General features: G+C 39.4%; 2 protein-coding genes across 17 annotated transcripts in view; one reads left to right on the forward strand and one right to left on the reverse strand.

Moving 5' to 3' along the window:
* ANKRD17 (ankyrin repeat domain 17) overlaps positions 1 to 11,268 on the reverse strand; it is a 161,341-nt gene extending 150,073 nt beyond the window's left edge. For all 9 annotated transcript variants that reach the window (XM_033857133.2, XM_033857129.2, XM_033857128.2 and 6 more), the window contains exon 1: positions 10,724 to 11,268. In XM_033857133.2, coding sequence (XP_033713024.1) covers positions 10,724 to 11,125 — 402 coding nt within the window. In that variant the 5' untranslated portion in view covers positions 11,126 to 11,268. The remainder of the gene's footprint in view (positions 1 to 10,723) is intronic.
* Positions 11,269 to 11,430: 162 nt separating this feature from the next.
* ALB (albumin) overlaps positions 11,431 to 21,322 on the forward strand; it is a 144,006-nt gene continuing 134,114 nt past the window's right edge. For 3 of the 8 annotated variants that reach the window (XM_019932706.3, XM_073805327.1, XM_019932705.3), the window contains exons 1-2: positions 11,706 to 12,195; positions 16,113 to 16,358. The gene's annotated coding sequence lies outside the window, so the exon portion shown is untranslated. Of the gene's footprint in view, positions 11,686 to 11,705; positions 12,196 to 16,112; positions 16,359 to 21,322 lie in introns of those variants that run through there. The other 5 variants (XM_073805331.1, XM_019932712.3, XM_073805328.1 and 2 more) reach the window with 4 other exon arrangements.

Raw genomic sequence — 21,322 nt, forward strand, 5'->3', positions numbered from 1 at the left:
GATTCTTTGTCAGACAGTAACAAAGATCAGGTACAGGGTGTTTCTTTCCCACCTATGATGATTTTTGATGTGTCAAGTTGGTTAGGGTAAACTAAGAGGAAAGAAGGGCAACAGCCATTTGGTAAATACTTTCTCTCAGTTATTCAGACACTAATCTAGGTGCTGCTGTTAGAGGTGGGGGGGCGGGATTTGCAGATATAATTAAAGTCCCTAATAAGCTAGGGTGATCATCCTTAGTGAGCTGGACCTAGTCAGCTGAGCTCTTAAAAGAGACTGGATTCTTCCTGACAAATGTGACTCCAAACACCAGCTGAGTCTATAGCTGCTATCCCTTCACCGGATCTTCCTTTTCTAATTGCCTATGGAGAACAGCTTCAGCATATGCCCATGTGTTCCAGCCTGCCTGAGCTCTTACCTTTTCAACTGCTTACCTTACAAATTTTAGATTTGTTAGCCAGCCCCCAGAATTGTGTAAGCCAATTCCTTGTAATAAATTTCTTAATATATACCTATCTATCTATCTTTCTACCTATCTATCTATCTATCTAGCATATATAAACCTCCTACTTGTTCTGCCTCTCTGGTTAAATCCTGACTGATATGTCACCGAAGCCTATTATTTCAGATGCCCTCAAGGTAGCCAGGTAACACAGGGAGAAAGGAAAAGGCCTAGTGGAGAGAGAAGTAAGAGAATGAGTTGATTTCAAAATAAATATGACAAAAAGAGACCTGCTGTAGTTAATATCACATGGTACTGACTTAAAGAAAACAGAACAGAAATCTATTAAATGTTTGAGACAGATTTACCATCAAACCACATTACTGGCCTATAAAACTCTATAACTGAACTTTAAGTAACCCCGCAGCCCCTAAATGTATGCCAACTGGTACAGTGCTATAAAAGTTTTGCAATCTCAAATGCCTACTACTTCAGATGTGGCAAAGGAAGATAACAAGGAATAATCACCAAAGAACAAAGCCAAGGACACACACAATATTCAAAAGGGCATTCCTCCCAGAGAGCAAAATCAGAGTTTAACCAAGGATTTTACATAGTTGCCAGGGCAGTCTTCTCCTGTCCAGAAGGATTTCATTGTTACTATGGACCAATGACTGCTGTCTACTTACTCCTTCCTTCTCCAAAGAAGCTGTCATTATGATTATCCTATTCCTATTCACCACTGTACAATGGGTTGGGCAAAGGAAGGATAGATACGTTTTTTATTATTTTACAGATTACTGGACTGAATTAAGAGGACAAGCATTATGTAGATATCCTACACTGTGAGCTATATGTAGTATCCAGATGGGACTTTGGATTGATTCTCTTGAGGAAGAAAGAAGACTATGTGTTAGAAGAAAGGTTTGTACAACTGTTGGGTGGCCAGAAGTTTTAGCCCGGTACTCAAGAAGAAAGGTTTATATTGGAGATATAAACTTGAGAGTCATTAGCAAATGCATATATAAAGACACAAAACTAGATAAAATCACCTAAGAAGTAAGCAGATAAAAGACCAAAAAGGGCCCAGGAATGAGCAATGATGTACTAAATAACCAAAGGATGTACAGTGAAGGGGGTGGGAGGAAGCAAGAAGACCAAAAAAAGCAGCTAGTAATGTAAAAACAGGAGAGGGGGGTATTACATTAGTAAAGAGAATAGCACTTTTTAAGAGGCAAGGATTGGTCAGCAAGGTCAAATGCTGATGAAAAGAGTAAATAAGAAATGGATAAACAATTAAATACTATATCCAAAAAGATATCCATGTATCTTTGGGAAAAAAAGTATAGAAGTATCAAAAGAAAATATCTAAGAAATTTTGTTTAAATACTGGGGTAAAGAAGGAGTCATAAAAGAATAATTCATCTTACTACAAAAAAATAAAAAATTTTCTACGTTGTAAAAATAATGTAAACAGAGAATATGTTGCAACAACACCGTGAAGGATTAATACCCATAAATATAAACAGCATCACAAATCACTAAGAAAAAAAAACTCTAATAGAATAAGTAACAACTGTAATAATAGATAAAACAGGAAATTTTCAAAAGAAATCCAAATAGAAAATAAACAGGAAAATTTGCTCAATGTCAACAGTAATAAGGAAAACAAAAACAAAACACTATTTTTTGTTTAACAGATTTTAAAAACTAAGATGATCAAATCCAGTGGCATTCTTACACACTGCTGATGGAAGTAAAACTTGGGAGCATTTATCAAATTAACACGTGAATAACCTCTGGCCCTTAAATTCCATTTCCAGGAATCCATTCCAAAGAAATACTTTTATACTCAAAAATAACTGTAAAAGGATGTTCACTTCAGCAATGTGTATGTGATAGCAATGTCCTGAAAACAATCTGTCTACCAACATAAAAGATCAAATAAATTATGAACATCATACTGTGAAACATTCATAAGTAAATGAGAATGAGCCAAATCCTAACATACTCTCTCAGACACCCCCCCACACACACACATACCCACACCCACACCATCTCTCTCATTCAACTCACTCTCACCAACAAAGAAACTAGACCATTTGATATACACCAAGCTGTTAGCAGCATTTACTCTAAGAGTTGGATAAAACCTTCATGTATTAGAAGACTCTTTTTTTTTACAAAACAAGCATCACTAGTTTTTATAGTTAAATAAATACGTAATCATTATCTGAGGAAAAAAAGAATGCAAAGATGATTTCAAATAATAATGATTAATTCTGGAAAAAAGATTAGATGATTTTTGTATTCCTTAGATATTTTTTGATTTTGTCAAATTTTCTACAAATATGTGTAAGTTTCTACAAATATGTATGCTTAATTAATTATGTTTAATTATAGAAACACTGTATTTAAGATCTAATTTAAAAGATATTTGACATTGCCCTGTAACTCAATTTTTCATATTCTAACCCATCTCTACCTGCAGCAACCATAAGTATACTAGTATAGCTACCTCTTTTCTTACTACAAAATCTTCAGGGTAAAATTAGAATGAATGTTTCTTTGGTGTAACTTAGTAGTCAAGGACACTCTAAAAAAGTATCACATAACAGGCCTCATCTTAAAAATAATTTTTAAATAAAAAAAAATACCCCAAATTAGTGAGTATTCCAAGAGACACTCATAAAAGATGTAAAGTCTACACTATCAGTATGCAAAAACAGAACAATCCCTATAATGAGACCAATTCTAAAGGCACACAGATACACTGAAAACTGTTAGACTCCCAAGTAAAGTAATCATACAGGATTAAAATCATCCTCACAGTTTTAAATTATTATTAATTTTGTCTCAACAAGATTTAAATTTTATGAAGCTGGGAATAATGTCTCAATTTCTTCAAAACCCTCAAAATTCCGAAGTGATTATGCTAGGTCTCAATAATGCCTCTTAAATAAACTTAGTTAGAAAAATATACTAATAGTGATACTTATCTTCTAAAAATCATAAAAAACAGAATTCCATCACTGTGTTAAGTTTTCACGTGTGCAAGTTTAAAAGTTTTACTAACTATATAGAGCTATGATTTTAAATATAGCTAACTTTTTCATATTCCCTGAGAAGGAAATGGTTGAGATTATTATATAGTAAAAACAGCCACACATAGTAGATACACAATAAATGTTTCACAAGTAAAAGAATCCACTCCTATACCAAATCTCACACTAGTAAGAACTACACTAGAGGCTTTGCAACAGGACTATTTTTGTTATTAACTTCATATAAAAAACAAGAGGGAAATGTGGCACAGAGAAGGGAAAAGACAATAACGGGGTTAAAGACTAAACTGAAAACAGATTTGGTGTAACACAAACAGGAAGACTTCCTTTTCTTCTCAGGTTTCAGATTTAGGGCAATAGGAAAGAAGAAAAGGAAAACAGAACTTCATGTTAATGTTTTTTTATTCCAAATTCAAAACTGATGAAACCAATTTTTCCACAGATCTCTCTGAAATATTTTTCATTCAAATGTTCTTTAATTAAAAAACACTCCATGAGGAAAGACCAAGCCAAGAATTAATTTTAGGATAGGTCTTTTATTTCTCCACTTTTCTTTTCTGTTCCTTTCTTTTTTACTGGGGGGCAGGGAGGATTAAAAAATTAAAGATTAAATGAGACCAAATGATAGCTCGGGAGGGGAATACACCCTACCGGAGATGCACAGCTATAAACTAGTTTCATAAATTTGCCATGTCTAGTCTATACTTTCAAATAATCTCAAGAAATGAGAAATGAGTTTACTTATTTTCAAAATTGAAATAACACTAATACATGTTGTGACTCAGTTTGAGTAACTGGTTAATTTGAACATTAAATAATAAGAGCAATGAGAATATAATTAAGGATAATCAGCAGTCCTCCTTGATCATGGCTTCCATCCCTCACCCTCCAATCATTTTTAAACTCTCTCTCTAGAACTTCCTTAGTTTTAGTAATCATTTTCACGGTACAGCAGGCAGAAATATATATAATCTATTTTTTGCAGATGTATCTTAGCATTATTTAAAATTAGAATTATGACTTTGGTTATCTCTAATACCTTACTTAATCTTGTTTAACATTATGTTGAACTTTTACTGAAAAAGCATGCTTTGTTTCAGACCATTTAATCAAAAAAGCACATTTTTTTACCCATGACTCATATAAACCTATTTAAAATTTTCAATCTATTCTCAATAATCTTGTTGTCCATTCCCATCAGTACAATTCAATATGATCTATCTACATACTTTGAGAGATTTTATTATATATCAAAATTATCTATAAGAACACTAATAATATTGGCTCCAAAAGGAATTCCTAAAGTATTGTGATATTTACATGTTTTTCCACCTGACCCTCTTTTATCTCTAGTTTCACCCTGAAGTAAACGTAAAAAGTCAACTCTAAAAAGATCAGGTAATGTTTATGAGTTTCGTAGGATGACAGAAGTCAACCTAAGTTATGCTTTCAATAATTAAGTCTATATTGATTTTTTCATAGCATTCTTGGGGAAGATAAAATTTCCAGCATGTCCCTTTTCAATAATTAAAACCCTAAATTACAAATCATGATAAAATGATACCTATAATGCTCTACAATTCCACTTCCCCTCATGATTGGATAAGAATAGTTTCTAAAGACAAAAGAAAAAAAAAGTTAAGAAGTAAAAACACCGTTAAGTCAGGAAGGGTATTTTGCTTCTGGGTGGCAAATGGATAGGCATAACTCTACCAGGAAGGTAAGGTTCCAAGCACTCGAAGGAGTATTCATATCTACCCATCACCTTCTATTCCCTAATGACTTTTTTTTTTTTCAAAAGGCGAAAGCTGAAGGAAGTTAGTCAGATTTGGAATAGGTTACCATGGATGTTGGTGCCCCCTATCGGTCCTAACAAAAATATAAGTGGTATCAGCAGGCACTAACTCACATACCATTAGGAAGTAAAAATTCCTTTTTGTCTATGGTCAAGTACGGAAAAATTATAAGGAAGCTCATTATATCCACATTTCCTAAGCCACTAAATTATCCTTAAAAAATACAGAATATACTGTCATAAGTGCAAATACTCTCAAGGGCCTAAAAATCAACCTGCTAGTCAACTGATGGTCTAATCTGGATGCTAGTAGAAGCAGTCTAGCAAATAGTCTAGTGAATTTCTGGGAGTCAAAATGTACTGCTTTGATGATTATTCAACAGTTAAAACTTTCACAATACTAACTCCAATTAGGTTGGTGAGGTTAATGACTAGACTAAACTGAGTAATTAGAATCCCATAAAAGCATCTGACAGGGGTCCACCATAAATAGCTGCAAGCAAGTTCTGTTACCTTAAGACTTGAGGTCCAGGGACTTCCCTGGTGGCGCAAGTGGATAAGACTCTGCGCTCCCAGTGCAGGGGGCCCGGGGTCCGATCCCTGGTCAGGGAACTAGATCCCACATGCACACTGCAACTAAGAGTTCGCATGCTACAACTAAGGAGCCTACGTGCTGCAACTAAGGAGCCGGCGAGCCGCAATTAAGGAGCCCGCAAGCCACAACTAAGGGGCCCGCCTGCCGCAACTAAGACCCAATGCAACCAAATAAATAAATACATAAATATTTTGAAAAAAGAAGAAATCTTTAAAAAAATAAAAAAGACTTGAGGTACCAAATATGTCCAAAGTAACTAAATAAGATATATTTATAAACTATTTTTACTTCGGAGATCTGACTTCACCAAATCCTAGCAAAGGTAAGACGCTATGACTTATTAATAACACACATGGTACAGTGCAGTAGGAGATAGAGAGATATGTAAGACAAGTTTTCTGTCTTTGGATCTGACAGAACATAGCAGACTAGATGAAAATGCTTCATCGATTAAAAGGCAAAATATGCGAATTTAAGAGAAGAGAGAGTAGGCATAGGGCTAATTTACCAGAAAGATAAATCTGCAACCCCCTACTTCACAACATAAATATGCTTTCTTCATTACCACATTACCTTAGAAGCAAGTTTCCCAATTCTAAACAATCCATATAAATGCTCGCCTGATTTCCCACAACCACGCAGTGAGAATGTTTCAAAATAACAAGGTAGGAAGGAGGGAGGAGGTGGTCATATACTTCTGAGTATGGTATCTAATGAAAGTTTTACACACATACTACAGGTTAAGGGAAGAAAAGAAGAAAAACAACAACAACTTATAAGCACCTTCAACAAAATCTTGAGTTTAACTCCAGGGTATTCACAGCCTATCCAGACCCTAAATTAACATCTCCTATTTAAAAGGAAATTTTTTTTTTTCTAAGATAACCTTAAAAAGCGTAAGTCTTGAAAGGCAGGGAGAAGCAAAAAGATTGCCTCTAAACAAGGTGGTTTTCACTATAAAGTTTCATTCTGTTAGCAACTGTTAATTCTAAATGGTGGAAATATGAATATATTTATCTGTACTTCTCTGTATTTTTTTTTTTTAATGAGCTTTTCAGAACAAGAAAAGCAAAGCTCAGGGTAGCTAATTTGTCTTCAGTGGTTGTCCTACTGCCAAAAAGTATCTTCCCCTATGCCATCTGAATTTGTTTTAACTCATCTGAAATGCCAACATCACTGATGTCGTACTCAACATCACACGGCATACCAGAGTATGTGAATGAGTGAATGAATAGGCAGGCTTTGCTTTGAATCAAACAAACACAGGTTAAGTCCACTCTGCCACTTATCAGCTACGTGACCCTAATGAAGTTACCTAAATAAAACCCTTCTAACCCAGTATCTTTGCCTTTAAAATGAGTATGAATATCCCCTCCGAACATCTGTATACTTCTCATATACTTTATTCAGGATATACATCTAACCATTTGCTTTCACTCTCATACTTCCTCAAACTTATATTTAATCATTGGTATATTTTTAAATCAATGTCTTAAAATAGTTTTGCTCACCGTTGCTTACTCAGTACAGTAAAACTCCTACCATATAGTAGAAACTCCAAACATTTATGAATAATGAAACAAATATGACAACACCTAAGGGTGAAAATGGGAATACATGAAAACTGTATTAACTCATTTAATTCTCAAAACAATGCTATAAGATAGAATCTACTATTATCACCATTAACATATAAGGAAACAGGAGAGAGGTTATGTAACTTGCCCAAGATCACAAACGTAGTGTGTGATGGACCAAAGATATGAATCCAAGCTCCATCTAATCGGAAATCCACTAATCGGAAAAGATGTGCATCACAACTTTTATGTTAGGAAATACATTTCTATTTTCCATATTGGTTAGTCACCCACTGAAAGCTGAGAAATTACTGCAATTTTCAGTTTTTGATCTAAGGTTTTGCATCAGATTGGGGAGGTGGGTAAAGGAATATCTGAAGTTACACAAATTATCTAAAACATGATTATCCTTATTCTGAAATACTGAAGAGAAAATCCAATTCTCAATAACCTACGCTAACGTTTAGTAAAAATTAGATTCTTTTTCTTGAACATTCATATAAAGCTTTTATTTAAATTGAATCTCCTTTCCTTCCAGTGTTCCCTCTTTCAGCAGATATACAAAATATCCAGCTAGCGTTTCATCGAAGTAAACATATATATTCTTGTTAAATTATCCTCCACTTTTGTAAGTTAAATATCCCAAAACTATAACCTTTCTTACTCCTTCTTAACCTTTCAATGATTTTTTTATTGGAAGAATAATCTCAAAGACGTTATCCATATTTTTCATTGTGTAGCCAATAACAGAAAGGAAGTAAGTACAATTAAGTATTAGCCACAAGATTTCCTAGCTCTAGCAAGTTAAACTTCTGCTAACATGTCAATAAAACGGTAATGAAATGAAAAACACTGCACAACTCATCCATTTAGCTTATAGTGTACAGTGACAATTACGTTTATTTATTTCTCTATTCTGGTCAAGGATGGAGGCAGGTGCAGAGACATACTGTCCTCCTGCCTGCTTATCCCTCATCATGTACCTGTATAGATTTATACAAATGGTTGTGCTTTCTTCCACTTATTTCTCCTGACTCAGCTCCATAACAAATGACAAACCCACTGTTTACACCACTGTACAGAAGACAGAATAAAGCATATTAAAAACAAAGAAAACACTCCCCTAGTTGATCAGTCAACATATATCATTCCTATCTTCCAAGGAAAACAAACCCAACTCACAAAACTAACACACCTACAAACTTAAGCCTATTCTACATGATTTAATGAATTACTAAAAGTTTTGCTTATTTGGCTCAATTCCAATGGACAGAACTATCTAGGTATGTGAAGTTTAGAGAATAATATTTCAGTAAGTACTGCACTCAACTTCATATTAAGTTCCAAACCAGAGCTTGATACTTTATCCGAGAATTTAAAATCTTAATAAAATATTGGTATTTTGCCCATAGCTGCATGATTGTGTTACCTTGCAATTGACCGCCTAGTTTTTGAAAAAGGTCAGGAGGGAGATACAGGGAATAAATTGTCATGAAAAGTATACTGGTCTGAATCATTAGAAAACTCTGACTTCCACTTTTGCTGTTACCACCACAACCAGTTTCCTTAAAAAAAAAAAAAAAAGTCTCATTTTTAAAATAAAAGGGTTAGATGAGATTACCTCTAAAATGTTTCTCATCTCTGTAAAAATAATACAATTGAATGATTCTAACTACCATATAATAGATTTTACTGGAAATAAGGATCCTGTCACATCCTTCTCTTCACTGTTTCATATGCAGGCTGAGCAACACACTATCCTGAAACACCCAACTAGGTCAATACAAAATCTATCACTACAAACCTACCCTTAGAATTCAGTAGGCTAATGAAATAGCAGGGAGTGTCCATCTTTTTGGTATACACGCACGAACTATTTATTACATCTCTACCGATATAACTTCATCCAGTCTGAGGTCAAAGAGAATCTAGTCTTCTACTAACAGACAAGTCTCAAATTCTTTAAAAGGTATTTCCCTATTTGAAATTAGGGAACCCAAGTTCCAATAATGCAATTTTCGAAAAACCAGTCTTTTACCAAAATTAGCTGTGCTTGTGGAAAAGAATAAATGGCAAGTGGTACTTCTAGATAATTCAGTTGTTCTCTCTTATAAGTTAATTTATAATCAGCCTTTAAAGCTGCTTTCCTTCTGCTGCCTTAAGTTACAACTTCTTTCTTCAGATCAAGATTTTCAAGCTTCCATTTCAGGGAGTGGACAAAAGAGTTACAAAAGAGCTGCTAACTAGTAAGGCTAACTCTTCTTCGCTTGTTCTCAGTATGGTTGGTATGTTTTACTGAGTTTTGGTTAAATGGTCTTCTTTGAAGAATGAGGTCCTGCAACGCCGCCTGTCTGTGGACCCAGGAAAAATTATAAACAGTTATTATGAAACCAGATCACTAGGACAAACCAAGAGGCCTTCCTATTCCAACTCACCACAACAAAGCCTGGCTCCAAAGCAGACTCTTCAGCTGCCTGACGTTATGTGGAAAGCAACAGGGCCTAGCTTAATTCTTCCTCACCAAGGAAGCATTTGAAAATGTAAGAGTATGTACATGTAAGGATCAAACATATTTTTCATCCACCGAGTTACATATAAATGTATATGGACATAAGATCAGTTCATCCAAAATCCTTGAGAGATTGAGGAAGTGAAGGTTACTTCAGCAGCCACAATAGTTATGAAAAAAAAAAAACCTGCAGCAGAACAGTATGGAAAAGTACAGCTTCTCACGTGTCTCTCACGTACACAAATACCTAGCTCTGAGTCCATTACAACCTTGCCTCCCCCCAAAACTGCTCCCCTCCACCTCACAAGTGGGAGAAATGTACCAACCTCCTAGTCGTTCCTCACGAAACTCATCTACCTATTATCTTACCCCTCCAGCTTTGGTCCCGCCCCCGCCCCAGGAGTAACACGGCCCTACTGGCCCAAGGCCGACCCCGCCGGCTGGGCAAAGAGGGAATCTAAGCGATTCCCTCCATCCTAAACCGAGTGAACCATGCCAGGGTAACGTGCTGTTCACCAACTCTGTGCACTCCGTGGTCCTCCCACCCCCACGTGTCAGCTACCCTCCCCCACATGTCCACACCTCACAATTTCGGCCGGGGAAAGAAAGGGGGCAGTGGAAAGCCTGGCCCCTAAGACAGATCAAGCCCACAGGAATCTGTCCCACCGCAAGTCCCCTCCCACCTTTGGCCCCTACCCTTTACGCTCCCTTCCTCCCTCCTTCCCTTGAAACCAGGCCCTTGCCTCAGAAACCTCCTCTTCCTCGTCGTCGTCGTCCTCTTCTTCCTCGCTGTTGTTGCTGCTGGTGCCGCCGCCGCCGCCGCCTCCGCCGCCGCCTCCACCGCCGCCGCTGTTGTCGCTGTCGCTGCTGCTTTCGCTGCTGCTGGGGGGTCGGCAAGTCCGGTTACGCTTGGCCTTGTGGTGTTGCTGCGGCAGCGGCTTCTTCTTCAGGAGCAGGTCGCAGACTCGCACCATCCCACGAGGAGACGAGGCCGAGCAAGCCCCGCTGCCGCCGCCGCCGCCAACGCCGCTGCCGACCTCCGCCGCCGGTGCAGCCGCGGGGGGGCCCGCCACAGCAGCCACCGCCGGGGGGCTCCCTTCTCCCTCAGCTGCCGCCGCCGCCACCGGAACCGTTGCCTTCTCCATCTCCGGGGAAAGAGGGAGGGCGCGGACGGGGGAGGGGCGTGGGGGCTACGCTCTACCGCGATTTCGGCCGCACCGGGACCAACACAGCGCTCGGTGCCGCCTCCGCCGCCACCGCCTCGGTCACCTCTACTGCTGCCGCCGCCGCCGCCGCTCCGCCAGCTCTCACCTCGTCTCGCGATACTAAGGGCGGGGAGCCTGACGATGGGAGGGAGGGAGAGGGAGGGAGCGTGAGGGAGCTAGGAGGGGGTGGTTAGAGGCGAAGAGGGAGACCGGGGTGTCGGGAGATCAAGCGGAGGGGAGACTACCCAGAGTCGGGGGAAGTGTGCCTAGGGCGACTTCCGATGGGGGGACGCCAGGGACAGAGGAGGGCCGCGGTTACTGCCGTAGCGCCCGCTACACCCGGATTGCTTCTCTTTCCTCGCTATTTCCCCCGCACACAGCCCTTCAGACCTCCCTTCTTCCTTCCTCGCTGATGACTAGAACGCAGCCGCAGGCGGAAGTACGGATGACGCCATCAGTCGTCGCCTGAGCGGTGGCGCGCGGGTGGCCGAAACACGAAAGTGAGATTTCGAGGGTCGGGACTTGGGCCCCCGCGGGCGGGCAGTGCTGCGGTGCTGGGGGCGGGCGGGCAGGCTGGAGAGGAGCAGCCTGGGCCGGGTGGGGAACCCATACCGAAGCACGGACCAGACGCTTTGTTAGCTGGAGGCCCGGACTGCCTGATCCGGGAGGTGGAGCCTGGTTCTGGACTCTTGTACGTAGTTTCGTTTCTGGCCATTTTTTTCTACCGCCAAATGGTGAGTTAGGGCTGTGGATCTTGAGAGATGGCGTCGTGTAAAGGAAAGAGCCCACTTTGACTAAGTCTTGGGTCAGACTTCCTGAACCTGAGTTTACACCTGTGTAACATAAAGGAGTTCGACTAAGTGAAGTCTGAGATCACTACGACTCTGAAGTTTCCAAGGGGAGAAAACAGGAGAAGGAAGCAGAATCTGTGCCAGACTCTGCTGACGATTCAGTGAATGACCTCGATTTTGTCCTTCCACCCCTCACCTACTCAGCTTTTTATCTGTGAAGTAAGCATCATAAGTAGTCATCCTTGTCTGTGAATCTCTTGAAAGGAATATTGTGATGGGGGTTGTGAGTTCAGTTGTAGGTGTCTGAAGAACTTTCAGGACTTTTGGAATAATAACGTAGCTTATTGAACTTAGATTTATCCCTTTCAGGTTCAATAACACAGTAGCATAAGGAAAATGAAGGAAACATCAAAGAAAGATGTACTGGCACAAGATAAAAAGTATGTCTCAGCTGACATAGTTGCCGTTTTAAGACTGCTAAGTTTAGCTGAGTATGCCTGAATTTTTTTAGCCTTTTTTTTTCTTTTTAGCATTGGCATACCATATGAAATGTGGGCAGTTGCCAGTACTCTACAGAGTACTATGGCAGAATTGGCAATGATTGAATCAATTCATTCAAGCAAAAATTCATCATGTGCCTACTGTGTGCATAGTTTGTAAAATCTAAGTCTCTGCTTCCTGGGGCTTTACAGTGTAATAAGTGTTATAGTAAATATACACACGAAGTGCTAATCATCTGCCTGTTCCTCTCCTACAGCGGTTGCTAAGTTCTGTGCAGAACAGTACACTACATTATGTATCTTAACGCTACAGATTTAGGTCTTAACCTCCTACTTATATATTCTTCAGCACCTTTTTCTCCCTTCCCACCAGAATACTTTTGCAGTCTTTAAATCCCAACCACATTTCATTATGTGACTTTACTTCAAACTTCACAAGAAGATCAATGCTATTAGTCACAAACTCCTTCAATTTTCCAAATGCTAGAAACTTAGGTACTTCTGGATCTTTCCTTTCCTCCAATATCAGAGGAATGAGACACTCCCAGCTCTTATATAAGATGAATTATCCGTCTGTACTCTAGTTCCAATCCCTGAGTTCTCTTCTATTATCTTTTCTGTCTTCAATCCTCTACATTTGTGGTTCCACTGTGTTTCCTTTCCTTCACAACCAAGCTTTAAAGAGTATTCTACATTCAATGTCTCTTTTTGTTATCTGAATTTCACTTATTAACCCTCTGCAGTCTGACTTATGTACCTATCACACTATCACAAATACTCTGTTTGAAGTAATCCCATTATTTACAACAAAGTGAATTCTTACTCTTTTATATAATAGGGAAATGATTATTTTGTTGGAACTATTAGAATAAGGTCACACCTATTAGAATGGACAAAGACCCTGGAGTGACTTTCTGTTCTTTTTATGTAGCATTTTTTTTCCTTTTAGAACCTTGTAATAGAGACTTGATTAGTCATTCATGAAACTTATTTCTTCTTCCTGGGCAAACAGCTAGACTAAATATCCCAACTTCCCTTTAGTTATTTGTGGTCATTTGAATGACTTTTAGCCAGTGAAGTGTAAAAGGAAGTGACATGCTCATTTTCAGGCTTAATGAAGTCCTTCCATCTTCACTCTTTGTCCATCAACTTGAAGCTAGTGAGTATGGTGATCTTAAAAACTGTATTTTGAAGATGGCCAGAGCCAGAAGAGAGAAGGAGCATGAATGGCTAAATTACTACTTGAAAGACAGACACCTCCAAATTAGAAACACTGCTTTTTGGACTTCCTGTAAGAGAGAAAATTGAGATTTGAGAATTCATATGTTACAGGAGCTAGAATGACTATGACTAACCTAGAAATTGGTGCTGGAAGTGGGGTACTGCTTAGGCAGTACCCCATATTTTTATGCTATAAAATATGCGGTATTGGCTTACTGATGATGCAGCAGATGTTGGAGAAACTGGCATCAGAGGCTGGAAGGAGACCCATGTTTCGCAGTGGCAAAATGGGGGGTAAAACTATTACCTACCTATTGAGACTGTAGCTCAGTACAATCTCAATAATAAGAGGAAATAGTTCAAAAGAGTATAAGTAATACTGTATTTTGCATTTTAGCATTTTACTTTTAGCAAGACTTTGCTAAAGAGATAAGCTCAGGAAACAGTTGCAGAAATGGAAGTGCATAGGAATATTTGGAATTCTTGACCTGGAACAGTAAAAAAAAGAAACTAGAAGAGGCCTTGAGTACAGTCCTCCCAAGATTTAGTGCCGGAACAAAAATCAGATCAAGGCTTTGGCCTTTCCATCCAAGGCTGTTATTTTCGATGGCCTCAAGGAGGCTGGGATGAAGTTCTTGAGAAACTGACACGGGGGCAAGGAAGCAAAGGAATAAATTGGGTGTAGTTACTGGAGGCAAATAGATCATAGGACTAAATTTTTGAAGGAATTTTATTACTGATCAAATTATGAACTTGATTCAAATATTGTTCAAGTGTTAAAACCTTGAGGCAGCTGTTCCATCCCAAACTTGAATAAGTAGAAAATAGAGCATAAATGCTTTACAACTCCCCAATACTCACATAGGACGTGGCCATGGGTAATAATGGGCAGAAAACATTTCAGAGGCCAGTATTGGGCCATACAGAAGACAGAGGACAAATTCCCCTCCAAAACTAAATTGCGATCTCATCAAAATTTCCTCCACTCACAGCAGATGGACCACAAAATGCCTGCTCAGTATTTCATCATTGTTATGTATCTATATTGCCTAGTGTCTCACAGTTTTCTCTTTTCCTAATGAGAGCATATTGTAGTTACCTGTTTCTGATCTACCACTGTACAATATGTTTCCTGGAATTTGGGGTGATATTAGAGATAACTTGTGTTTTTTAATTCATAGGTTGTATCTGGACCTAATGAAGAGGACTGCACATTACCTAAAAACTAGACTTTAAGCCCGACCTAGTAACTGGATAGAACTTCTAGGTTGTCTTTATTGGAGTAGGATGTGTTCTTTGTTTGGGAAGAGAGGTAAAATGGATATTTAGTGATCAGAATAGTGGACTCTTGCAGACACTAGATTCTTCTTCTGGGCACAGAGTTAGATTACATTTCCCAGCCTCCTTTGCAATTAGGCTTCCCAGTTAGATATGCCAATTAGATTCTAACTAGTGGAATGTGAGTATAAGTGATGAGCTCCTATTGCATCTCTGGTCCATAAAAGATATCACATGAAAAGTTCTCCAGCATCTCCCATTCCCCAGCAACTTAAGGCATTTGTATTGGAAGCCATGTGTAGAAGATGGCGAAGCCACAAGGTGGAAGGACTCTGGTTTCCTGAATCTTCACTTGGAGGATAGCTGCCTGCCTATTAACTTGTGTTAGAGTTCTTATGCATTCTTTTTTTTTAATTAATTAATTAATTAATTTTTTTATGGCTGTGTTTGGTCTTCGTTTCTGTGCAAGGGCTTTCTCTAGTTGCGGCAAGTGGGGGCCACTCTTCATCGCAGTGCGTGGGCCTCTCACTACCATGGCCTCTCTTGTTGCGGAGCACAGGCTCCAGACACGCAAGCTCAGTAATTGTGGCTCATGGGCCTAGTTGCTCCGTGGCATGTGGGATCTTCCCAGACCAGGGCTCGAACCCGTGTCTCCTGCATTGGCAGGCAGATTCTCAACCACTGTGCCACCAGGGAAGCCCCTCTTATGCATTCTTTTGTGTGACCCACTGATATTTGAGAATTTGTCCTAACTAATGTAGATCTACCCTTGTTTCTCCAGGTGCAACCATCCATTTCCTGGTCTTAACTCCCATACCACAGGAGTGGGCCCATGAATCAAGCCAACCAAAGTACCATAATTCCTCAGTCATAGGGATTGGTTTAGGAATGGGCAGGTTAACAAAAGGAGCCAATCAGAGACAACCTCACCATTTTGGCTAGCATTATTAAGAAAGAGGCACCTCACTCTGGCTGAAGTTAAGCAAAAGCTTAAATTATCTGTGGCCTTTGGTCACCATGTGGCACGAACATGTCTGAGAAAGAAATCATTACAAGACAGTAGAGGCAGTCTTGATGGTATTGCAAGAGGAAAAAAGTGCTCATGAATTGAGACATATTTCTTGGCTCTCTCCTCAGAGTTGAAACCCTAAGGGGTAAGGGATAGACACTGCCAGGAAGACTTCGGAATTCAAAAACAGGGAGCTTGTGGCTTGGGTCCTGTTTCCCACCTGGAACTTTGCCCAACACAGGCAACTACAATCAAGTAGAAATGGCAACATAATATGTTTAAGCAGATGGCCAGGCAGCATTGATAACCACTCCCACTCCTGCATGTTCCTTGACTACACTGAACTGAAAAGGAGATACAGAATTCCTTAAGAGGTATGTAAATTTGATTCACAGTAAGAGCGCAATCGCTTTACACAGGCTTGCTGCAGTACAGGGTGATTGAAACTCATGGCACAGGCTGTGGTATGAATCCATGGGTTGGATAGAGGATCCTATTGAAAAGACACTAACACCCATAAATTCTAAAGTAAGGGCAGAGGAAAAACAATCACATTTTGAGAGAATAGATTGCAAATTGTATCAACAATAGACCTTACAGCAACAGATTTAGACAGCAAGCAGGCCAGATGCCCCTCCAGCAATGCTATGGTAGTGAAGGACTTACCTCCAGCAACCAGATAAAATCTTAGAGAGAGAGAAAAGCCTAATAATATGTTAAACTTTGAATTCCCTGAACTTGCATCCAAAATTGATGTGAAATTCAAACGGACTGTTAAACTGGAAAAGAGTAAGAAATCTCAAAATGGCAAGGTTTGGGTTTTTATTCCTGACTAGTATATAAAATAATACCAGTGTCAACAAATGACACACCCTGAAATGTAAAACTGGTAAGTCTAGGTGGCATGCACAGTGATAATGATTCCTTGGCTTAGGAGGTTCGTTAATATTTACTATGTTGTAGCAAGCAAGCAAATTTTTAAATTTTAGATCTTAGACAGTGTCTATATCAAGGTTAACGTTTTAGGGGAATTGGTAGAAAAATGTCAGGATTTTGCAGTGTGTCCATTAGCAAGGTCCTACAAGAAAGGGATACATTTCAGTTCAAGCTGCCTATATGAATGCAGAAGAAAGAATACAGTTAACCCTTAAACTGTGCGAATTTTTAAAAATAAATACAGTGGCCCTCAGTATTGGGGGACTCCACATACATGGTTAAATCTGCAAATGCAGAATCCACAGATCTGGAGGGTTGACTACTGGACCCAAGCATCTGCAGATTTTGCTATCTGTGGCAGGTCCTGGAACCAGTCACCTTTGAGTACTGAGGAACAACTGTATATTTCTAAGACACCCCCTTTCTGCATGTACTCAGTAATCCATGTGACTGAGAATCAACTAAACCTGCAATGTACAGGTTTGGAAAACCCATATTCTCTGTCCTGAGCTAAAGCTAGTGCAAACAGCTAAGGAGTTGAAAACTCAGTAAAAGATATAATTGGAACCCTGAAAAAAGCCTGATTCTTGATCACCTCATGCATCTCTTGCTGTGTATATCCTATCTGACAAAGTTTGACAAATTAGTCCCATTGTGAGGAACCATTCCCTGAGATGCAACTTGGAGGCAAGTGGACAGAGATAAATCCTAGCTGCATTATCCCTAAACTCATTGCTCAGCTTATGATTTTGGATGCAAAGGCCAAATTAGAAATACATAGTTAATTTAGTTGACTGGAGGATAGACATTGCATTCCAAACTTGTAACACATTGCTAAGGGACAGAAAACAGATTAACACACCATCTCTGTTTTTGGTTTCTAAACCAGAGTTACCAAAAAGCAAGGTGGCCAGCAACCAACTAAGATTGTAAGAGACTTGTATAGACAAAAAATACCAAGTCTTGCAAACAAAGGCCTATGATTGCTTAATTCCAGTACCCTCTTATGTATGGGCAAGGGATCAGGGAGCACCTTCCAGAGCACAAACTCAAGACACATTAACTGGACTTCCCTGGTGGCGCAGTAGTTAAGAATCCGCCTGCCAATGCATGGGGCACAGGTTCGAGCCCTGGTCCGGGAAAATCCCACATGCCGCGGAGCAACTAAGCCCATGCGCCACAACTACTGAGCCTGCGCTCTAGAGCCCACAAGCCACAGCTACTGAGCCCACATGCCGCAAATACTGAAGCCTGTGCACCTAGAGCCCCTGCTCTGCAACAAGGGAAGCCACCACAATGAGAAGCCTGTGCACCGCAATAAAAAGTAGCCCCCACTCACCTCAACTAGAGACAGCCTGCACGCAGCAACAAAGACCCAACACAGCCAAAAAAAAAAGGACGTATTAACTAACCAAGAACCTCATCTACTAGCTAATTAGAGTGCCCTTACTTTCCTTAAGTGTATACCAATATCTAATAAAGTTATCTTTATCATGCTGTACCATGATGTGCTACATTCAAACCTGGTTTAAGAAATGCATATCACCTAGAACTCTTGGTTTCCAAGAGCAAGATGGAAAAATTGGATGAGAGTTTGGCATGTCTCCTGTTGGAGAAGAGAGTATTTCAGTTGTCCATGGTATAATTATATTATCTTAGACTAGGGCATTTTTAAAATTCTGTGTACTGAAGAAAGCACAAGTATAGGTGCCGGGTAGCCAAGGGTAGAACGTAGTGAACAACACTTTTGTATGTCCATCTTTTCAGGAGATTCCTATCCTTTATGTAATAAAGCTGTCAGTTATATGACTTCCCCTGTCATAAAGATAGGTACATGAGCCAAGCCAATCTCCAGAGTAATATATGACAATTTTACTGAGGCTAGAGCTGCCACTTACCGTCTTTGGCACAACAGGGAGCAAACCTACCTAACCACATACAGGTGTTCCTTGGAGGTATTGCAGGTTCGGTTCCAGACTACCACAAGAAAGCAAATATCAATAAAGTGAGTCACGAATTTGTTGATTTCCCAGTGTTTACAAAAGTTATTTTTACACCATACTCTAGTCTATTAAGTATGCAATAGCATTATGTGTTAAACATATTAAAGCATTATGTCTTAAGCATGTTTAAGCATTATACCTTAAATAAAAATACTGCTAAAAAATGCTACCATCATCTGAGTCTTCAGCAAGTCATAGTAGTAACATCAAAGTAGTTTCACAGATAACCAAATCATATATAGTAATAATGAAAAAGTTTGAAATGTGAGAATTACAAAATGTGACACAGAGATACAAAGGGAACAAATGCTATTGGAAAAGTGGTGCCAATAGGTATGCTCAGTGCAGAGTTGCCACAAACCTTTTATTTAAAAAATGCAGTATCTGCAAAATGCAGTAAAGTGAAATGTAACAAAGCAATGTATGCCTGTAGAAAAAACAGACCAAGGCATTATAAGCAATAAAGACTAGAGTCCAGATAGCATTTGAAATCCAGGATCGTAGACTAACCCATTGTCCATTAATTAAGTGGCCACTAAGTTCTGTCTTTTTTCCCTCCCACACCTGCTGCTCTCATTTAAGCTATTTCAAGGTACGTTTTATACATGTGCAACTAAAATATCCCTGACTAATATAGTCCCCTGGGTGGCATAGTCCCATTCTTAGAGAATCTTACAAAACAAGGATTGGGGCAGTAGTTAACATTGTCCCACCAAAATCTCCATGGAGACATTTCCTCAATTGCCTTCCTTGAAAAATTGTTTGACTTTATTAAGAAGATAGTGATTTATGATTACTTCCTAATTGCCAAAGACATTAGCCTCTCCCAGTCCCTACCTTACCTGGTGTGGAATTTGGCATCAATTGTTGCAGTTTCCAAGTGGGTCCCAGTAAACTAATCCCCCTCTTCTTGCCTAGGTTCTGAACAATTTGGGAAATAAAGCAAAGGATAGAAATGGGGGCCAAAATATCACTTTATTACAGATAAAGTTAAGTTGTTTGATGTTGCGTAGTGGGAAAACCAAATCGGCCTGCCAACTGATCCCCAGAATTAGGCAGATTTATACCTCCAATTCCTAGCAACAACACTTGACAGGGACAGCATGGAGGATCAAATGGGAATTTGGTCTCTGGACAACCTTGTTCTTTGAGGTTGGAAGACAAAGCTAAATCAGACATTCTTCACAAATTTACTAATTTTATAAGTCACTCAATCTCCCCAAGTGTAGAGGAAGACCCAGAACTAATTGAGGTCCTTTCACAGGGAGCAAACTTCAGAAGCAAGCACGTTGCTTTCTCCACTAGCATCATTGACCAATTCCAGCTTGAACCTTCCTTCCTTCCTTCCTTCCTTTAGTTTCCATGATAACCTAGTTGCTTTACCTTTTTAATCAATCCTGCTTATTCTTTATAGGACTTTCTTCCTCTATCTGGTTCTTAAATATTAAGAGTTCCCCATGATTCTGGCCATTGCCCTATTTCTATTTTATATACTGTCCCTAAGGAATCTCATTTAAGTTCACAATTTCATTTACCATATATAAGACTAATGAATTCATATCCCTTATCTCCACCCCAACCCATATAGATCCAGGGTTACCAATGGAATTACAGTGTTTAAACTAATGTTTCCTTAGCCTTTATCTCCAACCTAAATGGATCCAAGGTTACCAAATCCTATTCATTCGTTCTATGTTCTATGTTCTTACTACCTAATTACTTTCTTTGCCTCACAACCACTGCCTTAATTTGGCTTCTACCATCTTTCATCCATTCTATTGCAAAAGTCTATTAATCTCTCTGCCTCTGATCCTACTCTACTCCATTTTATCCTCTACATTGCCACCCAAGTTAATTCTCTACCTTGTAAAAACAATTTAATTCTGGATACAAAAACAATACATATTCATTGTAGAGCGTTAACAAAATATAGAAAAGCACACACACAGGAACATTTAATTCCATCAGCTAGAGATAGCCACTGATGACATTTTAATCCAACTCTTCTCAGTGTTTTTTAGGTGTATTTTTTTTTTTTTTAGATGTTGGGGGTAGGAGTTTATTAATTTATTTATTTTTGCTGTGTTGGGTCTTCGTTTCTGCACGAGGGCTTTCTCTAGTTGTGGCAAGCGGGGGCCTCTCACTATCGTGGCCTCTCCTGTTGAGGAGCACAGGCTCCAGACACGCAGGCTCAGTAGTTGTGGCTCACGGGCCCAGTTGCTCTGTGGCATGTGGGATCCTCCCAGACCAGGGCTCGAACCCGTGTCCCCTGCATTAGCAGGCAGATTCTCAACCACTGCGCCACCAGGGAAGCCCTAGGTGTATTTTTAAATAAAACGAGAATGCTGCTGCTGCTTGTTTAGCGTGCTTTTGTTTTTGTTTTACTTAGTATATGTGAG

Source organism: Tursiops truncatus, chromosome 5 (assembly GCF_011762595.2).
Source record: "Tursiops truncatus isolate mTurTru1 chromosome 5, mTurTru1.mat.Y, whole genome shotgun sequence".
In the NCBI taxonomy this organism is placed as follows: domain Eukaryota; kingdom Metazoa; phylum Chordata; class Mammalia; order Artiodactyla; family Delphinidae; genus Tursiops; species Tursiops truncatus.